General features: G+C 51.5%; 1 protein-coding gene across 3 annotated transcripts; it reads right to left on the bottom strand.

Annotated features, from left to right (window-relative positions):
- Positions 1 to 22,594, bottom strand: SLC41A1 (solute carrier family 41 member 1). Of its 3 annotated transcripts, none has more exons than XM_061187419.1 (13): positions 22,532 to 22,594; positions 21,398 to 22,361; positions 21,119 to 21,236; positions 18,688 to 19,710; positions 11,061 to 11,168; positions 9,863 to 9,934; positions 9,074 to 9,218; positions 8,789 to 8,935; positions 8,027 to 8,174; positions 7,102 to 7,181; positions 6,457 to 6,591; positions 6,000 to 6,148; positions 1 to 2,591 (listed from the first exon to the last, which is right to left on the bottom strand). In XM_061187419.1, the coding sequence occupies exons 4-13, from the start codon at positions 19,060 to 19,062 to the stop codon at positions 2,406 to 2,408; spliced, it is 1,545 nt and encodes a 514-aa protein (XP_061043402.1). In that variant the 5' UTR covers positions 19,063 to 19,710; positions 21,119 to 21,236; positions 21,398 to 22,361; positions 22,532 to 22,594; the 3' UTR covers positions 1 to 2,405. The 3 variants fall into 3 exon arrangements, with proteins under 3 accessions (XP_061043402.1, XP_061043403.1, XP_061043401.1); XM_061187420.1 differs by having other exon boundaries at positions 21,159 to 21,236; XM_061187418.1 differs by lacking the exon at positions 21,119 to 21,236.
- Between the last annotated feature and the right edge of the window lie 1,948 nt (positions 22,595 to 24,542).

Genomic DNA, 24,542 nt, shown 5'->3' with positions numbered 1-24,542 from the left:
TAAATAAACGTCCTCTTTATTTTACCAAATATAATTTATCAGTTACGTTGACATTTGTCAATTCAGTTATAGTCACTATAAATAATTGTCATAGGACACAGTTCTGTAACTTTTTAAGGATATAAGAGTAAACCAATGTTGCTCCTCACAGCCGGGCCAAAAGTCCATGCAGTTTGTGCAATCGGGGGAAAAGAAATGGATCTTCCACGAAAGTCATGAAGTTCATTTTCTTTCCCTCTCACCCCACAGTCTTCCCTCTGCTCACACACTCAGGGCTTGGGGCACACCTACCTTCTTGCTTTTGTGGCAAAGGACACTCCGGAATCCCCCAGGGCAGCCTGGCTGAACTCCAGAGATGAGGAAGGGGGGAGTGACTGGGGCAGGGGTGACTGCAGACCACAGGGGCACAGCCTCAGGGGCGGAGGAGTTGGTTTTGGTGCCTGTACAAGAGTCTGTGTGCAAATGGGTTTGGAGGTGGAGGACAAGACGAAAGAAGGCCTGAGGAAGACCAGGAACAAGGCCAGGCTGGTGTTAATAAACTCTGCTGGACACAACCCCAGCTAGATAACCTCTACGATTCCAATTCTAAGGTTCTAGGCTCTGGAAGGTGGCCTGGGTGGAAATGGAGGGAGAGAAAAGTCTCTGGAGGTAAAGGGCAAGTTCCTGGGATGAGGCATCATAGTGGTAAGAGTCAGGGTCACTGCCTAGTTTTCCCCTGGAGATGGGCCCTTTAGGCTACAGAGGGGAGGGCTTAAGGGGAAGCTGTGGATAGACAGGCTAGAAAAAACCTGCATCCAAATGCCCAGATTTGTACACATGTGAGTGTGGACAACAGAATCCTGATCTGTTCACGGTAACGTGTGGGGAAGATGCAGAGACTCCAGCGTTCTCACAGTCTTGTGCTGGGCAGAGAAAAGTGGAAGCAGTCGGTTGATATCCAGCCTTCTAGTTCTGAATCCTCTTTTGGGTGGCTGGTGAGGAGATGGAGGGAAGGGAGGGTGAGGAAGGGGAGTTTAGGGAAATCAACAGTGGCTGAGCAATGGGGCTAGGGGCTCTAGCCGTGGTCAGTGTTGTGCGGAAGTGGGATCTAGGAGTGGAATCTAGAGGCGGAACCTGGCTTGGTGACAAAGATGGAAATACAGCGAGGAAACTTTCTCTGCCAGATTGAAAAGGGCACATGGCCTTTATATCTAGGAATGAGGCGAGGTTAGAACTGTGTTTCCCTTACCGCTGGCTAGTCAGTGCCTGTGCAAACAGGACCTAACACGTAGTAGGCACTCAATAAATAGCGCTCAACAAATGTTTCAGACCGTGCCTGCAGATGAGCTCCTCTTGGGGAGGCTGTGTATTTGCTGAATAAATGAATGAATGAATGAATGAGTGAATGAATGATGAATGTGGGCAGAAGCCAAGAGAGAGGAAAACTGACCTCCATGGCATGAAAGAATGAGTGATTTCAGGAAGCGACAGGGTCTAAGGTGACCACGTGATTATGTCTTCAGGAGAGACAGCAGCAGTGAAACACCCCTGGTTGCCCTCAACCTCCCAACCATTTTCCACATACCCATTCTCCGTCCTTAATCTTGGAACCCAACCCGGCAAGCTCTGGGAAAGGTCGTGCTTAGAAACAATTAGAGATAAAGGCTGAACAGAGATAATCAGTTCTCTGGGCCCAGGGAGGATGTAGATCTTGGCAAACTATGGGTAGACATGGGTCAACAGGGAGACCAGGCAACTGCTCATTTCTTCCTGGATGAGACAATCAATTGGAAAAAAGATCAAAGGGAGGGGTTGGTGGTATTTATCAGGCAATCGGGTAAGGAGCACGTACACAATTTAAGGAGTTCACCTCATTCTTTTTGAGAGCAGGGTAGAGAATAGGGCTAGGATTATTTGGGGCCAGAGCAGCTGTCTCCTGCTTAGCGCTTTGAAGTTGGTCCATTTCTAGAAAAAGTATGTGTGTGTGGGAGGGGAAGGGAGAGTGACATTTATCCCTCTGTTCAACCGAAAAGAAAAAAAGAAAACAAAGACAAACCCCCAAAACCAGAGCCCACTCACAGAGGCTGAGTTTGCTAAAGCTAAACCAAATGTCCCCAGATCCCAGATGGAAACCCCTGCCCCAATCTACTTCACCTGGAGGCACCCACCGTGAAATTGCACTTGGTGATTGTCTCAAAAATCTACTTGTACTATTCATCTCAGTCCATCTGTCCTGCCTGAATTCTTGCTCTACAAACTTGGCTCAATGTATAAAAATTCCCATTGAAAATAATGAGAATTCGGTATCAAAGTGAAGTCCTAGAAAGAGGTGGGAGTGTCGAGTTGGGTGGGGTGGGGGAAGAGAAACCAAAAAAAATTTCACACAGAAAGTGCAGAGAGGTGGAGAGAAGGCTGAGTGACCAGGCTTAGTCCCCGACATCCGTGTCTCGGTCCCCAATGAGCCAGAGGACATGGAAGCTGAGTGCTAGGAGCCCAGTGCCAAGCAGGTCCCCCAGGGCTGTCAAGTACGGGATGGAGAAGTTGTCCGGGTCCAGGCCCCGGCCCCACATCCAGTGCACCATCCAGTCTGCGATGTACAGGAGAATCAGCACCTGGAGAAACAGAAGGGCCCAGCCTGCAGCCATCCCCTCTCTCCAGGGGGAGACAGAGGCCACGCGATCAACCCATTCATTGCATCACAAGGCTTGGCTATCCACAGTCCTTAAGCTGGGACAGCTCATCTCTCCGCCCCAGCAACCCCTCTATGTTCCTTCCCTCCACAGTGACCACCTTGAACAGATGACAGGAGTAATTCGAGTTCTTTGGGAAGGAAGATGCCCCTACTCCCTGGAGTCACCCACATCAGCATTACATTCTGCTCCCAAATTTACCAAACAAGAGACTTCCTAATCGACATCCTACTGGTTGCAGGAATTCAGCCCTCTTGCCTCTAATTCTGGGTCATCCTATCCTCAGGTCACTCCAATTCTTGCCATGTTGGCCTCTTTGGGAGCCCGGCAAGGGGCCGGGGGTTGGAGTTTGATTTTCATACAGGGATTTGTCCTCAGAGCAGAGTGGAATAAGGACAGTGTTTGAGGCTGCTGCCGGCACAGCTGTCTGAGTAACAGTTGATTATCCCAAGCTGCCTTCCTCCTGACCCTTCCCATTCTGCTGTTGTGGGCTCAGAGAATGCAAGTTTATTTTAACATTAGTCCTAGCAAAACAGAATTAAGAACAAGTCGGCTAAATACAAAGCAGACAGTGCATACCAATTCAAAAGACGTTTTGGATTATCTGCTGCTTTGATTTATCTGTGCCCTTGCTTTTCTTCCATTACTACAGAAAATTAAGAATGATCTAGATTAGAACCTTGCTAGTGGGCCCAGGACCAGTAGCATCAACAACAGCTGGGAGCTTCTGAAAAATGCAGAATCTCAGGCCTCACGCTGGATCTCCTAAATCGGAATCTGCATTTTAACAAGATTCACAGGCACTTTTAAGTTGGTGATGAACTCGGTCTAAAATATTCTGGTGGAGTGGGCTGGCCTGCATCTTTTATATAGTCTGCATGATTCCTGACATTTGGGGATCCCCAAATGACTGCATCTGTGTGAGAATGAAACGGTTTCTAACGGTAAAGCTCCAACACAGTCATTTGGGAGGTTTTACTCCTGACTGTACTTTGTAAATACTGTGGTATGCAAATTCTTCCCTGAGGGGCTCAGATGCCGGAACCAGGGCCACTGGGGGATCCAGAAGCCAGAAGTGATACCTATTTTTAGGCAAACTTGATTGTTCTCCTGTCTTCTCTCCAAGGAAGCCAGAGGTTACAGTTCCAGCACCTTCACGTTCCACCTTGCCCCACACACAGCTGCTTTGGACTCCTACGGCCCTGGCCCCAGCCCTGGGTGAGGGCCAGACCCCATAACTTCACACCCTTGCCAGCAGCTGCAGAAGCATCCCAAATAAAGAGCGTGGCCAGAAGGACTTTGGGACGTGTCCCACGAAGGGAATGGCAGCAGCTGTCCCCACATTCCAGCCTCCCAAGCAGGCCCTGGGACACATGGCTGGGAGGGGGCAGCGAGGGGATCAGGAAGAACCTTTAGAGGGGATCAAGTGCCATGCTCTGGCCCTGCACAGGCTAGAGAAGACAGCAGAGGTGAGAGTGTCCCCCAGCGTGTTCACAGTGGGGAATGAAGCCGGGCTCATCCTTCCCGACGCAGCCAAGGGCTATCCTCCAGCCACAGACCCTCGGCACACACACCTTCCCTTTTCCCACCGAGTGTGCTTCACCCCAACTCACAATGGAACGTGGCAACTTGGGTAACTGCCACGGGGAAACTGCATGTGGTTGGCCCAGCCCTTGCTAAGATGTCCTAACACACAACATTTCTAAAGTTGGGGATGAGGGGTTGGAGTTATGGATAAGGGCTTACCAATAGGGGACTGGTTAAATGAAACTGTGGCACGTCTATACAACAGAAGAGAATGCAGCCATAAAAATCAGGGTGTTCTGCTCTTCACATATGGGTGTGGAATGATCTCTAAGATAAATTGTTAAGTGAAAAAAGCAGGGTGTGGACAGCATGTATAGTGTGCTACATGTGTGTTAAAAAAAAAGGAGGAAAATAAGAAAAATATGTATGTTTGCTTGCATAAATATAGAATAAACTTGAAGGATACATAAGAAACAGATATAGATAAACAACAAGGTCCTACTGCAGAGCATAGGGAACTATATTCAATATCTTGTAATAAACCATAATGGAAAAGAATATATATATATATTCTTTTATATATATATATATATATATATATATATATATGTAAAATTGAGTCACTTTGCTGTACATCAGAAACTAACACAACACTGTAAATCAACTATACTTCAAAAAAAAAAAAAAAACAGATAACACCAATGGCCTGTGAGGAACAGAACTGGATGGCTGGAAAAAGGGGAGAAAAGACTTTTCACTGAGGTTTCACTATGAACCTTACAAATTTTTTGAACTATGTGACTGTTATTACCTATTCGAAAAGCAAATCTGTAGAAATTGAAAATGTGATACTAAGGGTGAGTTTGGCTATAAAGGGGTTGCATGAGGGAGGCTTGTGGTGACGGAACTGTTCTGTATCTCGACTGTGGTGGTGGTTACATGAATGCACACGTGATAGAATTGCATAGAACCACACACACACACACACACACGAGTGCATGTAAAACTGGTGCAATCTGAATAGCTTTGTGCATTGTACCAACACTGATTTCCTGGTTTTGATGTTGTGCTATAATTATGCAAGATGTTACCACTGCAGGGAACTGGGTGATCGGTACATGGGATCTCTCTACATTTTGGGGGGCAACTTCTTGAGAATATATAATTATATATATATATAATAATTATATATAATAAATAATTATATATATATCAAAACAAAAAGTTGAAAAAAAGGTAACAAAAAGCCAGGGAGAAAGCATCCTAGTATTACAGAATGGCAAGGCTGGATGGGATCCAACAGATTATCTAGTGCAGTGGTTTTGACACGTTTTCAAGCTGTGAAACCCTTTATTCAAATGAAATCTCCCAAGGAACCCCAGCATGTGAACAGAGCCACATGGAGCTGTGTGGCCAGGCTAGTGGGGGTGGCACCTGCCTGAAGTCCACCACCTCTGGTCCACTCCTCTCAATTTACAAATGTGTCACTGAGGCTCAGAGAAGTAAAACAACTGAGCAAAAGTCACACAGCATGTTAGTGACTTTGCTGGAACTACAGCCTGTTCTCTTGAGTTCTCCTGAGAACTACAGCCTGTTCTCCTACAACTGAGCAAAAGTCACACAGCATGTTAGTGACTTTGCTGGAACTGCAGCCTGTTCTCCTGAGCTCCTGTCCAGTGTTTACTGGCCACACAGTCACAGAGAAACAGTTGGAAGACTCTTTCTGGGCCAAGCCTGGACCTCCCCTTCCATCCCTGCAGGGCAGCCCTGGCCCCCTGCCCCCATGCCCCTGCCAGTCCGTACCTGGAGCAGTGCAGCTGTCATGTAGAAGATGATGAAGATGAGTGTGAGAGTGGTGTGCCCGCCCTGCATACAGCTGATGGTGTAGAGGAACACCAGGTGTCCTGGGACCACGAGGAGAAAGAGGACCCGCGCCGAGCGAGAATTCACATCTGGGACCAGGGGAGAGATGGTGTGAGGAGGAGGAGGGGAGGAGGAGAACTGGCTCCAAGGGGCCTTTCAAAGTCAGGAGGTACCACGCTACACTCCAGGGCAGCAGACAGCTGACTATCTCTATGTCTCCATCCCATGGTCCCCATCCCCCAGGGTGTCCCAGGAAAGGAGAGCCTTCCTGCCTGGGCTCTGCCCTCCAGAACAGCTGGTACATACAGCCCAACAGTGAAGGAGAACCTACATATGCAGGCCCCAGCTGTTTCTGAAGTGATGGAGTGAACCTAGGAGGTGGGGACTCTGGCATTACCGGGACTGAAGAAGGTGGTACAAGGGCTGGGGCAGCGGCGAGGGGCTTGCCCAGAGTTCTCGCCTGGCATCCCGTTCATGTGGAGGAAGGTGGAGATGCGGCTGGCCTGCACAGCCACCAGATTGCCCCCAACACCTGCGGAGACACATAAGACCTGAGACGTGGGGGTGGGGAGTGGGGAGGGCATGACCCATTCACCAGACCCCAGGAAAAGAGACACTAAGAAGGAAGACAAAGACACCCTTCCTTCCAGGGAGTCTTCCAGGCTCCTCCCATCCTCCATGCTATGGAGATGTGGCAGTCCCACATACTCCTAACACGGCTGAGAGTGCAGGGAGGGACACAGGTGGATCTGCAGACTCAGGGAGCCTGCCTTCTCCATCAATGCAGAGTGTACACCTGCGGTCAGACACAGCCACGGGGACAAGGCCCTGCCTGGCTCAGCCCCTCTCCAAAGCTCTGCGTGGTCCCAGGCATCCAATGCTCACGTGCTGGTTCCAGTAACCAGTTTCAAGTAGCAGTTCAAGTCGTGAACTATCTGAGCTGGACTCTCTTGCCTGCTAGAACCCTGATTGATACAAAGCCCCCCAAATCCTCTGATACTGCCCTCTTCTTTCCCCTAGGCAGCTAATGCCAAGACCTCACCATTAATCACAGGTGTGAAGACAGCCATCCCTGCAAAGTTGGGGTCTGAGACAGTCTTGTCCAAGATGAGGCCTCCCACACTACACAGACACAAAGACAAGACACAAAGATCAGTGAAGGCTTCTGTTCCGGTCCCCGGGATGAGAGGTACAGGTCCGTCTGGACGTGGGCAGCAAGGTGCCTCCCAGGAGTCCCTTGTCCTTCCAGTCCTCGCCTCCCCTTGCCAGACCAGCTGATGCTCCTGACATACATGCTGGCGCAGCACCCCGAGCAAGCTGGGGCAGGCAGCTGTCTCCTTTACCCACCTCCCAAGTTGGCTAGAGGAGCTGCCTGCTGTTCTGCCTGCTCAGTGTGATTTCCCCTTCTGGTAACAGTGCTGGGCTTTTCCTCAGGGAACCACCTCTCCCAAACTCAGTCACTGTGGTTCGAGTGACACTGCTCCAATGATGGCGAGGCCCCAGGCCCATCCAATCAGAGCAGCACATCCCTAAGGCCACAGTGATTGGTTCAGGGATAGCCACATGACTGGGTGACAGCCAATGACATTCTATAATGGGACTCTGCAGAATTGTTGACAGAAAGAATCCCTGCTGGAATTAGTAAGTGTAAGGAAGTGCAAACCTGAAGCTGCAGGCCAACACAGAGAAAAGCAGAGCTGAGACATGGAGAATACTGGGGCCCTAATGATATCATTTATGTCCCTGAATCCAGCTGTGCCTCTTTAGTTCTCTAAGCCAATGTGTTCTGCTTTCTAATGAAACCCATTTCAGATGGCTTCTATCACTTGCAACGGAAGGATATGTGACTGATCCACTGTTGAAGGCATTTCTAGGGTCTGTGCCACACTTCCTCTTTCTGGGGCTTAAAAGTGAGTCTGTGGAAGGGAGGGGGAGGGGGAGGGTGGGCATCAAGGGCCTGAGCCTACCTGCTGATGGCCATGGCAATGATGACAGGCTCCCAGCCTGAGTACAACACCTCCCTTGTGGCTGGGCTCCGTCGAGCCAGCACCACCCAGACAGGCAGCAGGGCCATGAAGAAGGCACACACCAGGGGGTAGATATATTGCCAGACATCTGAGAGAGGCAGAGATGGGAGGGAGGTGAGCACTGTAGCTCCCTGCTCCCAGCCTCCCCTTGGCTCAGCCAGCAAATGCCCCAACAGATCAACAGTAACACCACACTAAATGCCAGTAAATATATTACCTCATCTGATGCTCACTGTAAACCCGGAAGGTAGATGGGGCCAGCCTTTTCCATTTGTAGATAAGGAAACCAAGGTGAAACCTCCTCAGACATTGAACTTATTAGGGGCACAGACCAGATCCTAGGTTTCTTGCTTTGATTCCCCAGAAATCCCTATCTCCCCTCCTCTTCTTCATTTTGCAAGCAGATTCCAGCCTTTAGTTCCTTTCCTTTGCCCTTTCCCCCTTACCCCTCCAAGATAAGTAAGAATATACAGCACCAAGCATACTTCTCAAATACTTTCACCCCTGCTCCTGCTGCCTGCATGAACCTGAGATAAGTACTTAGCCTCATCTCTCTAAGGCAGGGAGTTATTACAAACTGTGCTCCAACCAAATAGTTAAGAACATAGAAGAAATCCTTACACATGTGCAAACCCACTACCATCTCTCCCAATCCCACCCAGGAGTCCACCCTGGTCACACCCTTGATTGCCTCAGCCTCACCCTGCTCCAGGTAGAGTCCCCAGCTGATGCCTGAGAGCAGTGCCAAGGTGATGAGGTCTCCCAAGCTGGCAGCAATGGGCGTGGCCACATTGTCTGGGTTGATTCCAATCTTGCGAGAGCCAATGATGACTCCAATCATGATCATGCCTGGGGAGGAAGGACAGGGGCCAGGCAGGGTAAGAAGAGATAATGCGGTATCAACCAACAAAAACAGAGACTGGAGGTTTAGTTGACACCTCTGGGGCAGCCCTTCCTGCTCCCCTGCCCCTCCCTTCCCTTCCTTACCCAGTACCAGGGAGGCAATGAAGGCCGTGGCCACGCTGCTGGCACAGAGCAGGAAGGCATGTGGGATACTGAAGTGGCCGTCAGGGATCCAGCCAAAGACGACGGCTGCGATGGACGCCAGGAAGCCCACCACCGTGGCCTGCACCTGAGGAGGGGAGTGGTAACTCGGAGAGCAGAGCGTGTCTTAGCTGAGGTCACTGAGCACTTAGCCAGACCTCTTCCTGCCCTCAGCAGCCCCAGGAGGCAGGCGGGGCTGGCCTGTCCAGTCCTCCCAGGCTGGAATGATGTCTTTATTTATTTAGTTTCACACCAGACACCAGTACTGGGTGGTGCACCCTGCAGGAACCCAGGACATGTTACTGGCTGAATGAGTGTTCTTCTGGGGATTGGAGGAGGTTCAACAGAGCCTGAGACTTCAGTCCAGACACAAGGCCTGGGACTCAACGGGGAAGACTCCCAGTTCGGAACCTGTGTGGCCTCATGGGGAGATGGGACAACAGCAGTCAAGGACCTTCAGCACTCCTGAGTCTCCTCCTGAGTCTGATCTGTGGGGACACAAGCCCTCTGCACCACTGGAAGCCAAGAACTGACACTGGAGATACTGGGGTTCCCCCCATCTTGGCTGTTTTCCCAGGAAACCTGGTTACCTCCTGGAGTCCCTTTGGGAGAAGCCAGCTCAGCAGGATGCTGGAGCTTTACTCAGGAGCCGGCAGGGGCTGACTTAAGCCTTGCAAATTCCTGACCAGGGAGGAGGCTTAGCCCCACCGTCTCTGGTCCCTGCTCTCTTACCTGGATGAGGGCCATATTCCCAGTGATCATCCGCCAGAGCTCCTTGGGTGTGTCCATGTGTCCGATGTTGGCCTGGGAGAGGGAGGACAAGGGTCTGGAGCTCCAGGCTGGAAAAGGCCTGCAGCTCCATCCATTAGGACCTTGCCTGGATCAGCAGGCAGTGCATGTGACCTAAGACTCTGGGACCAGGACATGACCCCCAGGGAAAGTGAAGCAGGGTCGAGGGGCTGGGGTGAGAGGGAAGGAGCAGAAGAGCCTTGAGCTCCTGCCTCTGGCTGCGGATGGGAAGGGGGCTCCCAAGGCAGCCTCCTCTTCTCCCCTCCTCTCAGGACAGCCACTGAGCAGAGGCCGATTCCATGCTCTGCCCTGCTCACCTGGGCAGCTCATTCCCACATGGGTTAGAATGACCTGATCCTTCCCTGGCTCTGAAGCCAGCTTGCCATCTTAGGGAAGAAAGGTCAGCTGCTGGTGCAGGACGGAAATCACGAGAGTGTCTGGGAAGGAGTGAGGCGGCATGGGAATAGGCCAGGAGGGCAAGTTGGGGAGGGCTAGGCTGGCTGCCACTTCTCTCTGCTGCCTTCTCCAGGCTCATGGCCATGCAGGGACACCCCTGCCACTTGGCTCCCCTGGCCTCCTGAGTTTTACTGCTTCCTGCCTCCCACCCCATGGGGCCTGTATCTGGTTCAGTCTCCGAACCATGACGGCCGATCTAAGAGTTTGGGGAGGTGGGAGTGATAAGCAGCCCCTCTTCATCTATTCCCTTACAGAAGAGCAACCTGCCATGGGGGAAGGGGAATGGGATGGGAGGGGGGCTGGGATGGCCTGGCTCTGCTCCTGCCCAGCTGCAGAGTAGGGCTGGAGATCAGAGGAGGCCCCCATCTGTGCAGGTGGAGGGACCAGCATGATGCTCGCCTGTCAAAGCTGCACAAACAGTCACGAGGCGGGTTGCGAAGCAGGGGGTGGGGCAAGAGTCCAAGGATGGCTGGGACATCCAGAAACCGAGCCTGGGAACCACTCTGGGCAGGGAGCTCCTGCCCAGGAGCAGGACAACCAGCCTGGGGTCTCCCTACTCCTTTCCACCCCAGACCCACACTGCAGACCTGGGCAGTTGAGAAAGGCCTGTGGTGATCTCCTAGTCAGGCTCTGTGCTGCCCTGGACTCCTCTGTGTGCCCCTTTCCTCCCAGCCAGGACACTCACTGCGGTGGAAAGCCTTGATGCCAGAGTCATTTCCAGGTTCCCCTTAAGCCCCAGCAGTGCAGGCACCAGGATGAAGACCTCTGTCACTTTCTGGAAGACTTCCCAGTGCTGCAAGGTGAAAACAGAACCCAGGCATTTCAGGGCCCCAAAGGGCTGGCTTCGAGGTTGAACGTGAAACTGAGTCCCCCTAAAAGCGAGTTCCTGTTCCAAGGTTATGATTAATGTCTTTATCCAAAACTTTAATCCCTTTCTTGTCCCTTCTGATCTCAATCCTGTGCTAAATGAACACCAATTAGCCAGAGTCAGATCACTAAGATTGCTGAGGTCAATCATAACGTAGTTAACGTACAGACTCAGGCTGTTTCTCTAGGTCAAAATGAGCTAACAGACCCTGGGTCATGGACCACCAGACCATAGACTCTTAAACAGTAGGCATCCTGAGTCCCAAAAGTACAATTAAGAAATGTCACAAGATGATGATTAACCCCAGCTTCTCTGTTCTTCCCCTTTAAATCCCCCTCACTCAGAGACCAAGTGGGAGTGGATCTGAGGCTTTTCTCCCACTCCCTTGCTTGGTGCCCTGCAGTAAGCCCTTACTTTGCTGCAAACCTGCTGTCAGAGTTTGGCTTTTTGTGCCGTGGGCACACGAACCCTTGTTCGGTTACAACTGGATAGTCTGGGAGCAGGGGCTTGAGGAGGAAATGGAATCAGCAGGGAGTGGGCACGTCAGACGCCTTTCCTCCAGGAACCCTGGAAGCAAACCAAGTCCATGGTACTCCAAACAACAAAGCCCCTGCTCCTGCCACCCAGAACAGGGGAGACGTAGAAGGTCCCTTCCAGTCAGGAGGCCCTAGCCCGTCTCTGCTTCTTCTGCCTGCTTTGTGGAGCTGGGGGAGAAGAAGGCAGGGACCCACACAGCTGAGTCACCCTGGGGCTGGCTTACACCCCAGAACTCCTTTGCGATCTCCCTTCAAATTGCCTTCAGTCTGGTTTCTCTGTGGCCTCAGCCTTGAGCGGTGTTGTCTCAGCTGTTGAGCACTGGGCTCCAGGGGGCTGGGGTTGAGGAGATTAGAGAGTTTGTTTGGTTTCTATCTATCTCCAAGGGCTCTGGGCCTCAGCCACAGCAGCTCTCCTTTAGAACAGGCTCTGAATTAAGACCGTGGCCCCCAAACCTCAGAGTGCTGGTCTGTAAGAGGTTTCTCATTCCTCCTCTGCATTCTCTCACCCTACAGACCTGCCCCAATCTCTCAGTTAGGAAAGGGAAGTGTACCCCTGCAAGGAAGAGCGCTGGACTGGGAGGCAGGAGACATGGATTCCAGCCCTGAGACCATCAGGCCTGGCTCTCCTACCTGTTTCTTCAGCTAACATCTTTTAAGTCTGCACCATGTGCCAGGCTAAGGCTGTACGTGCATTTTCTCATTATATCCTATCAACAACCCAGTGAGGTAGGAGCTATTTTTATCCCACTTTGTAAATGAGGAAACTGAGGTTCAGAGAGCACTGCACTCCTTAGTGCTAAGAGGGAAAAATGTAGGAGCCAGGATTGGTTATTTGAAAGCTACTTTAGTTGCAGTTGAAACTGAAGACTTGCAAAAAAGGCTGGGACTGTGTTGCCCCAGGGCAATGTGGATTCCTTTCCGTGTGCCTTTTTCTGTTTTAAGAATGGAAAGCTTTCAGGTTTGGAGAGGGGAGGGGTCAGGAGGCCAGACAGAGGTATGCAGGCTGATCAGAGCATCAAGGTCAGGAGGCAAAGTGCTCTAATGAGCAAAGGCAGTGGACTGAGAGTCTTGGGTCTCCCACAAGAGACCACAAGGATGGGCCTCATGCTCTGTCCCCAACATCCTCCCACAGAGACCAGCAGGGGTACCTTAGACAAGTTATAAGGGCCTTGAGCTCTTGACTATAAAAGGTACACTTCAGGGACCAGATCAGATGGTCCCTAAAGGCAATTCCAGCACTGACAACTCTATAGTTAATGATGGGCAAGGCTGCAAATCAAACCCACAATAAGATATCACCTCATACCCATTAGGATGGCAGCTATTAAAAAACAAAACAAAATAGAAAATAACAAGTGTTGGTGAGGATGTGGAGAAACTGGAACACTTGTGCACTGTTGATGAAATGTAAAATCGTACAACCACTATGGAAAACAATATGGCGGTTCCTTAAAAAATTAAGAAGAGAACTACTATATGATCCAGCAATCTCACGTCTGGTATATACCCAAAATAACTTAAAGCAGGGTCTCAAAGAGATATCTGCATATCCATGTTCATAGTAACATTATTCACAATAGCCAAGAGGTAGAAGCAACCCAAGTGTCCACTGACAGATGAATGAATAAACAAAACATGGTCTATAACAAGGGAATATTATTCAGCCCTAAAAGGAAGGAAATCCTGTTACATGCAACAACATGGATGAACCTTAAGGACATTATATTAAGTGAAATAAGCCAGTCACAAAATGACAAATATTATATGATTCCACTTATATGAGGTATCTAAAGTATTCAAATTCCTAGAAATAGAAGTAGCATGGTGGTTACCAGGGGCTAGGAGGAGGGGGAAAAGGGAAGTTAATGTTTAATGGGTGTAGAGTTTCAGTTTTGCAAGATAAAAAAGTTCTGGAGATCCGTTTTACAACAATGTGAACATACTTCACAGCATTGAACTGTACATTAAAAATGGTTAAGATGATACATTTTATGTGTTTGTTACCACAGTTAAAAAAAAAAAAAAAAGAGGAGCATGGAAATCAGAGGGGGCTAAGGCCAGGATTAGAGTCCAGGGGAGGCTGGACACTGGGGAGTCCTATAAAGGCAAGGACCTCTCTATTCTTGTCAGAGTTCTTTTTTTGGGTGTGTGTGGGGTGCTGATGGCAGGGGGAGTCCCTACCAGGAGCCAGGGGAAGGGCTCATCTCACTAGGGCTGGAGCGTATCTGTACCTGAGCTCCTGGCCTAGCTCCTCACTGGTGGAAGGCGCAGGACTTTTTTAGGGAAGGCTCTTTCTGAAAACTAAGGATGGGAAAGAAACCCCCTGTCCCCCAGCCACAGTTGCTGAGCTTTCAGGCACCCACAGGAAGAGCCAGGAGGGATGCAAATCCCTTTTCATCCCTGGGCCCCCAAAGAGAAGGCAGCCCCAGTGAGCTCTGTCTACGCTGGAGGAACTCGGGGACTGTTGCTCTTGGACAAGACCAGCACATAGCTCTGGGGCGCCAGCTCCCAGCAGGCAAGGCCTTGCTCAGCTCTGACTCCTCCTCCCTCACCTCAACTGGACACACAGCTCCAGAGACGAAGAATTCTCTCTGCTCCCCTCCCCGCCCCTCATAAGGGTGGCTGACCCATAAGGGTGGTTTGGAAGCTCCGCTCAGAGCCCAGCCTCGCATCCCCTCCTCACTGCATAACACCTGCCCCTCCCAGCTTCCAAGCCGCAGGCTCTGTGAAAAGCTTCGATCTCCAGGTAGGCATATGTAAAATATGTGTACTTATTGGCAGAGTGAAGAAGCCCGGAAAGAAATACTCCAAGAGTATGCCAGCAATATTTTCTTAATTGTTTGTAAGGTATATTGTTTGTCTTTACGATTAAGAAAAAAAATGTATGAAGCTCAGCTAAGCCCCTCCAGCTGCCACTATAAATACTCCCAAATCCCTGCGTCTCCCAGCTCACACGCACCCTCTCCTTCAACTACACAAGGACCTAGAAGGGATAGGGTTTTAGCAGCGATAAGATTCGGGACAGACAGGCAAGAAGAACCAGTGGCTGCAATGACAGCCCTATGCAGAAGTCTTCCCAGCCGGCCAGGATACAGCCTGGAACCTCACACCCCCTGCGCCCCTACCCAGCAACGCCCTGAGCTGGCACTCGGGTCAGAGTAGCCAATGCCTACACACATACTTTCTTCACCCACAAAAGCCTCTCAAAGACGCAGCTCAGGCAGGGGAGCCTCTGACATGTATGTAAACACACACACACACACACACACACACACACACACGGCTCTGGGAGAGGCCGGGAAGCAGGCTGCCCTGAGGTGAGGAGTGGGTAGAATGGGCAGGGGCCGACAGTGTCTCTCCTTCCTCCTTTGGCCTAATTCAGGCCCATCCTGTTCATCCTGGCTGGAAGTGCCTGCCCCTGAGGTCAGACCAGTCAGCCAAGCCTTCACCCACACCTTCCTGCTCTGCTGGGGGTGGAAAAGGGCACGTTCCAGGAAGCACTTGGCGGGAAGTGGGGACAGAACACATCGACACTGCTTCTCAGAAATACAGCTCCTCTTCCCTTTCCTTCTCTGTCCGTGGATACAGGGGAGTGAGGGCTCACTGGTCCCTGATATTTTGGGGGTCAGGGATGAGACAGTTTCCTTCACACTTAAAAATAATCCCAATTCAGAGCAATCACCCTAAGTCTCGCACCTCAGTGGCCCTGCTGCTACTTCATCCTGATACTTCCATCTTGCCTCTTCCATCCCTCACCTCTTCTGGCCTCAAAGACAGACCCCTGCCTGCCTTTGAGTGTTCTGCCCTGAGCCTTCTTCCCCTCCAGGGAGACAGCAGCAGGGAAGAAAGTCACAGCCTGGAAAAGCTGGAGTCAAGGACATGAAGAAGACTAAGATCCCTAGCAGCTCTGAGAACCAGGCTGTGGGAGAACCTGGGAAGTTGGGCTGGAGTTTACCTTTCAGGGTGAGGACTGAGTCAGCTTAGATTAGAGTAAACCCAACCTTCACCTGAGGCTTTCCCCCACCACCTGCAGACATCCTCTAGGTGTCCAAGGAGAAGGGCCTCAGGGCAGCACCTGGGTACAGAGGGCTGTACAAAGTGTGATAAAAGGGGTGGACATGCGGAACCTGAGTGTCGTACCCAGGAATGCCAGCAGCCACGGGGGGCAGGCCAGCCATGAGAGGAACGCTTCTTTCCCACTCCACTTCCCTAAGCCCATGCTTGCCATCCACTTTCATCTTTGTAGACTCTTCTGTATACGCAGCAGGAAAGAAAAGCCAGAGGAGGAGGTATTTCGGGGAGGGGGTGTCTCCTTTCCTTGAGATCCTCAGCAAGTGAGTAGTGAGTCAGGATAAGGAGCTGGGAGTCTCACCTGTTTTAACACAGCTGGGGATTCCAGTGAAGGCTGGCACACCACCTCCTGCCACCCGCATCCCTCAAAAGGCTGACAGAAGAGGGGAGTGAGATGCTCTGCAGCCGCCTAGGACCAAACCAGGAGGTGGGGCAGGGCATCTGCAGCATGGAGGCTCCCAGATCCCAACCCCCTTCAATTCTACCACTGGGCCCAGTCCTGCTTTCCTTCCCAAATGCTATGGGAACTTTCAGCCACGGTGGGGAAGTCGCAGCAGACTGCAGTCCACTTAAACTTTTCCTACTTTTGGCCAGTACGCCAGCCCCTTATCTCACTGCAGAGGCTGGTTCTACAGGCTGAGTGGAGAGGAGGGAAGATAAGAGGAGAGAGAAATGGGCCTGGGGAAGAGACTGGGGCTTCTGCAGCAGTGGAGAAAAAAGGGGGGGCCCTGGACCAAGGAGACATGTGCACCAACACGGCCTTCTGCTCAGCTGCTCTGGGACACTGGGGACACTCTACAGCCAGCTCCTCCTGATGGCCCCAGCCTCTTAGGGCCCCAGATTCTGTCCCACTGAAGGTCATCTTAGCTTGTGAAGGGGGAATGCGGTGTGAATCCTTAGAAATTGTCCTGCTTTTCCTGAATCCGAGATTGTCAGACACCCCTTTCGCCCCCTTAGATATGGAATAAGAATCTCCCTGTGGTCCCTGACCTTTCTGCTCCCACCCCTGCCATGATATCACTGCAGCCATCTGCAGGGCCTGCTCCAGACCAGCTGTGGCAGGAGGCTGGGGGAGGGGGACAAGGACAAACCAGCCATTGTCATCCATACCAACTGGACCTTAGCTTTGGGGTGAGCCTAGGTGCCACACTGAGGGCAAATGTTGGCCCTCTGTGGGCACGTTGGTCAGGCTCCAAAGATTCCTTACCTGGGTTTCTCAATGTCTCAGGACCAAGGGTGAGGGGTGGAGGCGGGCAAGATGTCAGAAGTCTTTTCCATCTCTAGAACTCTCTTCAGTGTGTGAGATGGGGGGAGGGAGGGGCCCTCTAAGAACTTTTGTTCTTGCTCATTTTAGAATGTAACTCCAGCTGTTCCAGACTCCAGTCTACCCTGTTCTTCGGGGAAAGACAAAGAGAGCAGACCCCTCCCAGAGTCTTTAACCAATTGACGAACCACGGCCACGGTGAAGGCCATAGAGGTTAATGGCATAGGTTCTGAGTCAGATGACCAGGGACAAGTTCCCTAATCCCTCTGAGCCACAGGTTCCCTATCTACACAATGGAGATGGTTATGGTTCCTACCTCATGGGCCCACAGAAGAGTCCAACAGATGCTCCCCACTACCGTTCTTACTATCCAGAAAATAAAACAACCCCTTTCCAGGTCACCACCAGATCCTGGTTCTATACCCTTTGGAGGCACCAAACCAGAACTGGAAAACTCTTAGAATGAAAACCAAGGCCACAGGAAAGGGATGGAAGAGGTGGAGAACTGCTACCCTGGTCTCATTTCTCCTCCTCCCATTACCTCCACTCACTGCCCTAGGAGAAGGAGCAGCTACCAGGGGGAGGAATCCAAAGCCCGCCTTCCTAGCTCCTGACATGAACAATCCCCAAGATAACAGGTTAGGGGAGAGAGCAGGAATGACATAAACACCATCCTCATTAGCAACCGAAGGTGCAGTGTTCTCCTAAGGACTCAAGTCAAAGTGGTCCAGGTAGACACCATTGAAAGAACCACCTAGAACCAACCACCCTGTTTCCTGGGACAAGGGCATGGTGAGACTTGCCAGCAGGACTCTCTGTATTACCACATGCATCATTGGTAGGGTTGGATGGGAAAAGAGGAGGGGATGCTGAACTCCACATCCTCCTGAGAGATTCCATGAGAGACTATATTTTGTCCCCATATATGTCACATAATTAGCACTTCTATGTTTCATCACACCAACACCGACCCGCCCCCCCCCGAATCATGTATCAGACAGCATGTGCCCACCCCCATTCCCCAGCAAGATCCTGCCAAGGTTACAGGCAGACAAGCAACACAAAATGCCTTTAAGAACCTTCCCACTTAATTTGAGATCCTCTTGGCAGCTGGACAAATTCCTGCCCAGCAGGGGGATGAAGGGGAGACTTGAAACTGAGTTTTCTCCTATGGGCATCCTTGAAACCCCAAAGTAAAGGGAAAAGAAAGTATAAAGAGGAGACCTATCTAAATGTCTCCTACTGAGCTGGGCTCAGCAGAAATGCCCAGGAGGGATGGCAGGCAACAAACCTATTCTATCTCTCCTCTTCCAAGCCTGAGCTCTGGAACCAATTCTGCTTCTGTTAAGCAATACTGCCCTGACCACCTCCCTGGGACTACTGAGCTTCCTCAAGGCTTCTGTAGAAAGTAACTAGACGAAGAAGCCAAGGACATGATCCAAAGGGAAAAGTACTCCAGGAAGCAGCAGCTGCTTCTGACAGGGAGGTGGAAGAAAAGCTCCAAGAGACAGTTTCACAGGAGGAAAAGGTGGCTCCGGGCTCAGGGTCAAGAGCTGCCCTCCCCAGGTCCTACCTGTACGATGTCCAGCACCATGCCGGCAGCCACAGTCCCAAAGCCTGCCAGGAGGAAGGGAAACAGCACTTGCAGCCCGATGGAAAAGGAGGTCTCCTTGAGTGGGGAGGGTGGTGCAGGGCCACGGTCTGTGCTGACGTCATCACTTTCATTGCTCTGGCTCCCGTTCTCCAGCAGGGCATCCTCCTCCCGAACCCCCTTGGCGTTGGCCCGAGACTCAATCACCACCACCTCTACCCCAGTCCCATCAGGCCCCAGGAACTCTGAGGTCCCGGCCAAGGGCTCTCGCCCGGGGCCATCTGAAGGGCAGGGTGAGGCAGTAGGGCCAGTCCCGTTCAGCTGGTGGACGTCCTTCGGCTCCGGCTTAGAGGACATGACGGGAAGGGAGGAGGAGAAGGGGGAACTCTTCTCTCTTTTTTTGCTTTCTCTCCCTTTCTAACTCGGGAAAGAACTTAGTCTTGGGGCGAACCCAGGCTTGGTCGCCGCGGGACCTCTTCCCACGGCTCTCCGCTCCTATCAGGCGCTGCAAAAACTGATCCACCAACAGGCAGCCCCATCAAGCACTGAAGCCACGAGCTGGAGGGGAGCAAGAAACTCCTCACCAGACTCTGCAGCCGGCCACTAGGGGTGCAGATGCCTGACCCAGCTGGCCAGCACTGTGCTTGAGGGAAGCTTCTCTGGCCTCTTAACTTCTTTGGTTCTCAGTGCAGGCTTCTCAGAGCAAGGGGCATCCAGAGTAGAAGAGCCCAGCTAAGTCTGGGGTGCCCTCTGAGGTGGCCCTTCTTTCATTAAAGTAGCTTGAGTTCAGATCTTTCAGAAGGCAGCCTCGGTCTGGGGCTGTGGCTCCTTCCCCCGCCTCTGGTTGGGCTCCTTCAGCTTCCCACAGCTCCTCGGGCTCTGCTGGTCCCAGGGCACTGTCTGCTGTCTCTCTCCTTTTTTCCAGAGATGCCCTTCCTTCCTGGAAAGACCTTGCACCTTCCCAAATCCCTGGTCCTTAAAGTCACAAGAATCTGTATGGAACACCTTATGTAGGAAGAAAGAAGACAAGAAAAAGCGAATGTTACGATACAGCAAAGGACAGCTCCTACTGGAAGAATCCTCCCACAAGGCAGGCATAAAGAGTTTGCTATTTGCCTTCCTTTTTTCATTAAATCACCCATTCCTGCCCTGTGACATCTGGATGCCCAGAGGGCACTATCCCTGCCATGCTCCCAACAGGCAACCCACTGCCTCACAGGTGCCACCACTTTGGTCAACAGCAATGAGATGTGGCCAGCCTGGGATTAGGAAGATGCTGTGCAGGAGACCCTGGCATTGCCTTCTCAGCGACCGGGGATGGGAAGGGATGTCCTGGGGGAGATTCCTTCTTGAATGCCCATTAAGAACCCAAGATTATTAAGGTGTGGTCTCCCAGTGGGGTCAGTTACAAATTCAGTCACAAGCTCCCTGTAGCCACCCTGCTGTAGAAAGTGATTGTTTACAGTCACACATGGCAAATAAGCAGGGAGAATTTGATCACTGAGTGAAGGTCCCCAGACCCCTAAAAGCCCCAGCCCCTGAGGAAAAAAAAACAACAACTGGGAGGACTTCCTGGGCAATGGGGCAAGGCTGCCAGACCAAGGCCAAGAGCCAGAGGCCTACCCATTCCTGCCCTTGAGAGTCAACAGTGTTACAGAAAGCTCAGACACTGACTTGGATCCAGGCCTCTGTTCCTACTTCTCTCCCCCTGCTCTTGGCCTTGTGAGCTTGTCAGATAGGACAAGGGTGTTATCTCAGTTTGAAGGGAAAGACGGTAAAACTATTGGTTATTATGCACACATTTCAGTTCTCTAGGTTCACCCTGTTCCCCAGGGTTACTGAGAGTTGGATATAATGGAATTCTTAAAAAACAAAAACAAAAAACAAAAGCACCATCCAAATAAATAAGTAAATAAAACAAAGCAAAATAAAAAGCAAAGCAGCATAAGCCAAAATGCACTTGCTCCCAAATGCATGTCTCTTTAGCTGTAATGGCCCCACTTTTCTTGCCTAAAGGAATCCCCAGGCCTTGATCCCACCCTATCCCAGCTCACCAGAATAGCTCTCACAAGTAAAAAATAAATTTAAAGAGAATTTCCCTAGGAAAGATGAATAGGTCCTTAAGTATTCTAAACACACACAATTAGTCAACTCCTGTTTGGGAAAGGGTGGATCAAACTCCAGTAACTGGCCCACGGGAACTGTTTTCTCTTTCTAGTCACTCACGTCACCAGGACTCCCTTTTCCAGTCTCCTGAAACACTGTCCTGTGGTTCTTTCAAAAACCCTCACTAGAGATCCAGGAGGAAACCTCTGAGCAAGAGAGAGTCCACTGTCCCTTGCCAGAAAAGTTTCTGAGTCCGCTAAAACTTGACCCTCCCTCCTCCTCCCGTCTTTCTGGCAGGTCACCTAACCTGAAAGGGGGGCTCGAAGGAAGAGAAGCCAGTCCCTCACCCCACTCCTTCCAGTAACGGAGACTTCAGATGGGCCTAAGGCCATGGGATGAAAGAAGCAAAAGTGACCCAGGATGCCCTGAGGAGGGGACAAAAAAGACCGTCTTAGTATCCCCAAACCCCGGGAGGGAGAGGTATCTGGGTGGCCCTCCCGCCTCTCCCCGATTCAGACTCAGCAAATGCGCTGCGCTCCAGGTCTCCCGCCCTCGCCACCCACCCCCTAGACCAAACAGGACTGACCTGTCCCTCGCTGGGGAGGAATGGGGGCGCCTGGCGTGTGGCAGCAGGGACCCGTGGTCTTGGGGGGTGCAGGGATCCCCCTCTTCTCATCACTCCTCCTCGGCAGTCCTCTTCGGCCTCCGGCGTGCCCCCAACACCCCCAGCCAAGGCGAGCGTCCAGCCGCGACACCCGGCTCGCTACATTTCGCCTCTGCGTTACTGCGAGGCCGCCGCTCCGCTTCCACGAAGGGGAGGTGGTCAGGGAGGGCAGGATATACCGCCTCGCTCCCGGGCGGGGGCTGGGGGACCCGGACGGGGGACCGTGGGGCCGAGCTCACGCGCCCCCAATCGCTTCTTGCCCGGGCACTTGGGCCCGACTGGTTGGCTGCTAGGGGCAAACGTGATCTGGGGCAGACTGGGTGGCACCCCTCCCATCAAAAATAGATTCTGGATGGACAACTGCAGCAGCCAATCGGGGGCGGGGGAGGGGGCGGGCTCAGACTCGGCCTGGCCCCTTTCCTTCGCTTCGAGCCCCGGAGGCGGGGCGCCAGCAAAACGCAGTGCGAAGAGTGACGGGAGCCCGAGGCTGCCTCGCGGGTCCCAGCGCCCATCCGCCAGCTGCCCGAGGTTCCCGCTCCAGGCGCCTTGCCACCTCCGTCGGGCCCGCCCCGCCGCGCTGGGACCTTCCCTCGCCCTTTAAAGCCGTGTGCGCCTGTGTACGTCTATCCTTGCATCTTGAATGTTTCCTTGAGCCGGGGAGACTGGGAAACCTCCCCGTGGAGCCAGCCAGCTCTGACCTCCGGGCCTCAAGCAGCCATCCCCGTGCTCTTAACCCCGCGCTTGGTTCCCGGAGAGAACCGTCCCTACCTTGTTCTTGGACACAGCTCCTCTCCTGCTGGCTAGTCTCCTCGCGCTTCCGCCAGATACCGCATTCCTCCAAGCGCGTGGCTCAGCCTGATGGAACCGGCCTTAATAAAGTCCCAGCCTTGAAAGGGGCGGGAAGAGAGGTCAGACTCACCGCTGTGGTCCCACACGCAGCACCTGAGGTAGGGGCGGAGGGGAGCCTGGCTTCCTCTGACCCACTGATCCTGGTGGCAGCATGGGAAGAGATGTCTCCGTCCCGGCCTAAACGAAGTCCAACTTTCCCTGACGCACCTTATGGGATCAAAGAGGGGTGTTCCCATTTCGCCGTTTGCCACTTCCTCCCTGGGGTATCTCCACCTCTCTAACGCAAACTCAGTACAGGTTCTTTTGGGGATGTTTTTGTGCAGGGGGTGTGACCTCCCCCATAAAGGAACCGCCTCCCCCATAAAGGAACCGCCACCCCCAGGTTTTCCCCTCTTGTCAGTGGAACCTGTGACCAGTGGTTCCTTCCTGTCATTTTCCTCCCGGAAAGTGGCTAAGGGGTGCATTCGAGCATGACTCTAGACCCCTGGATGGGTTTTGGAGTAGAGGTGTGCCTGGGGAGAGAACACAGTGCTGGGTATGAAGCTTTTGGCTGCGCCTTCCTCTTTCCGAAGTACACACACACCCCAGCACACAACAGGAGCAGGTAGTTCCCTTGGGCAAGGATGGCAAACGTGTATAACCTAGCTCCTCACCTCCCACTCTGGTACTCAGGATTATTCCAGTTTAGCTGCTGGGACATTTGCATCAAGGCCCTGAAGTCTCACAGCACCTAGTAGAGGAAATGTCAGTGTCAAAATTGGGGTTCTAATTTTGGCTACAAACACTGAGTCTCTCCGCCTGGAGACAGAAGTAACTGCTAGACTAGGAAACATTGGGTTTCTTCCAAAAGGATCCGTTTTTCAATAGGTGGTGTAGGGATGGGTGGGGAATTAAGGTTGATGTATCTGGAGACTTTTCAAACAGGGGCTGGAAACAATTCCTGCTCCATTCAACAGTCTTCCCTGCTCCCTTTTCATCTTGCCGCAGCTAAGCCACCTGTATGTAAAATCTTGACCTGCCTTCTGTTCCCTTCCCACCTTTTTTTTTATCCCCCTGAAACAGTTTCCCCTTTCCTGTTTTTTTTAAATTGAAATATACCAGACCTATGGGAAAGTGCACAAATCCTAAGTGTGCAGATCAACAAATTACGACACAGTGAACATACCTGTATAATGGCCACCCAGATCAGGAATTCGACCATTACTGGTACCCCCAAAGCCCTCCTCATGTCTCCTCCCAGTCACCATGCCACCTTCCTTCCCAAATTAACCTCTATCTAATCCCATATGTTAGTTTTATCTGCTTTTGAACTTTATATAAATGAAACCATTCAGTTGGTACTATTTTTTAAATTAATTAATTAATTAATTTTTGGCTGCGTTGGGTCTTCGTTGCTGCACACGGGCTTTCTCTAGTTGCGGTGAGCGGGGGCTGCTCTTCGTTGCGGTTCACGGGCTTCTCATTGCGGTGGCTTCTCTTGTTGCGGAGCACGGGCTCTAGGTGCACAGGCTTCAGTAGTTGTGGCATGCGGGCTCAGTAGTTGTGGCTCACAGGCTCTAGCGCGCAGGCTCAGTAGTTGTGGCACACGGGCTTGGTTGCTCCGTGGCATGTGGGATCTTCCCGGACCAGGGCTCGAACCCGTGTCTCCTGCATTGGCAGGCAGATTCTTAACCACTGCGCCACCAGGGAAGTCCCTCAGTTGGTACTATTTTGTGTCTGGCTTCTCTCACTCAGTATGATGTTTGTGAAATTCATGCATATTGTTGTGGTAGCAGTAGCTCATTTATTTTCATTGCTGTATGGTATGCCATTGCAGATGTTGATGAAAAAATTAATAGTCAATCTAAGAAAGAAATAGAAAATTTTATTCAAGACAATCTGAGGATTATAACTCAGGAGACAGTTTTTCAGAAACCTCTGAGGACTGTTCTGCCCATTAAAGGTCAAAGCACAGTTATATACATTTTTGAGACAAAGGTTTATACACCAAATGACATATTGACAGTTTACGCAATCCAAATCTGCAGTATAAAGTGAGTAGTGGGTCATCATGACCCCTTACAAGATTGAGAAGGAATGTTATCTTCTAAGGAGTTCTGGTTAATACAGATGCACAATACACACTAAAGGGGAAGGAGGAGGCCCAAATGGGAGAGAAAATTTTTTGTTTAAATTTTTCCTGTCTTGTAATAAAATATGAATTTTATTTCATCACCAT

This window comes from Eubalaena glacialis, chromosome 3 (genome assembly GCF_028564815.1).
Source record: "Eubalaena glacialis isolate mEubGla1 chromosome 3, mEubGla1.1.hap2.+ XY, whole genome shotgun sequence".
NCBI lineage: Eukaryota > Metazoa > Chordata > Mammalia > Artiodactyla > Balaenidae > Eubalaena > Eubalaena glacialis.
Note: the sequence above shows the minus strand (reverse complement) of the source record. Positions and strands in the feature narration are given on the sequence as shown.

Bases quoted from the DNA above. Each gene is read 5' to 3' on its own strand.
- SLC41A1 (XM_061187419.1), bottom strand. From the start codon at position 19,062: ATGTCCTCTAAGCCGGAGCCGAAGGACGTCCACCAGCTGAACGGGACT. The intron at 7,182-8,026 runs GTAGGCTCAGGC...GTGTCTGTGTAG, and splicing joins ATTGCCATGGCCATCAGCAG to TGTGGGAGGCCTCATCTTGG. The intron at 6,149-6,456 runs GTAATGCCAGAG...CCCTGGTCCCAG, and splicing joins TACCACCTTCTTCAGTCCCG to ATGTGAATTCTCGCTCGGCG.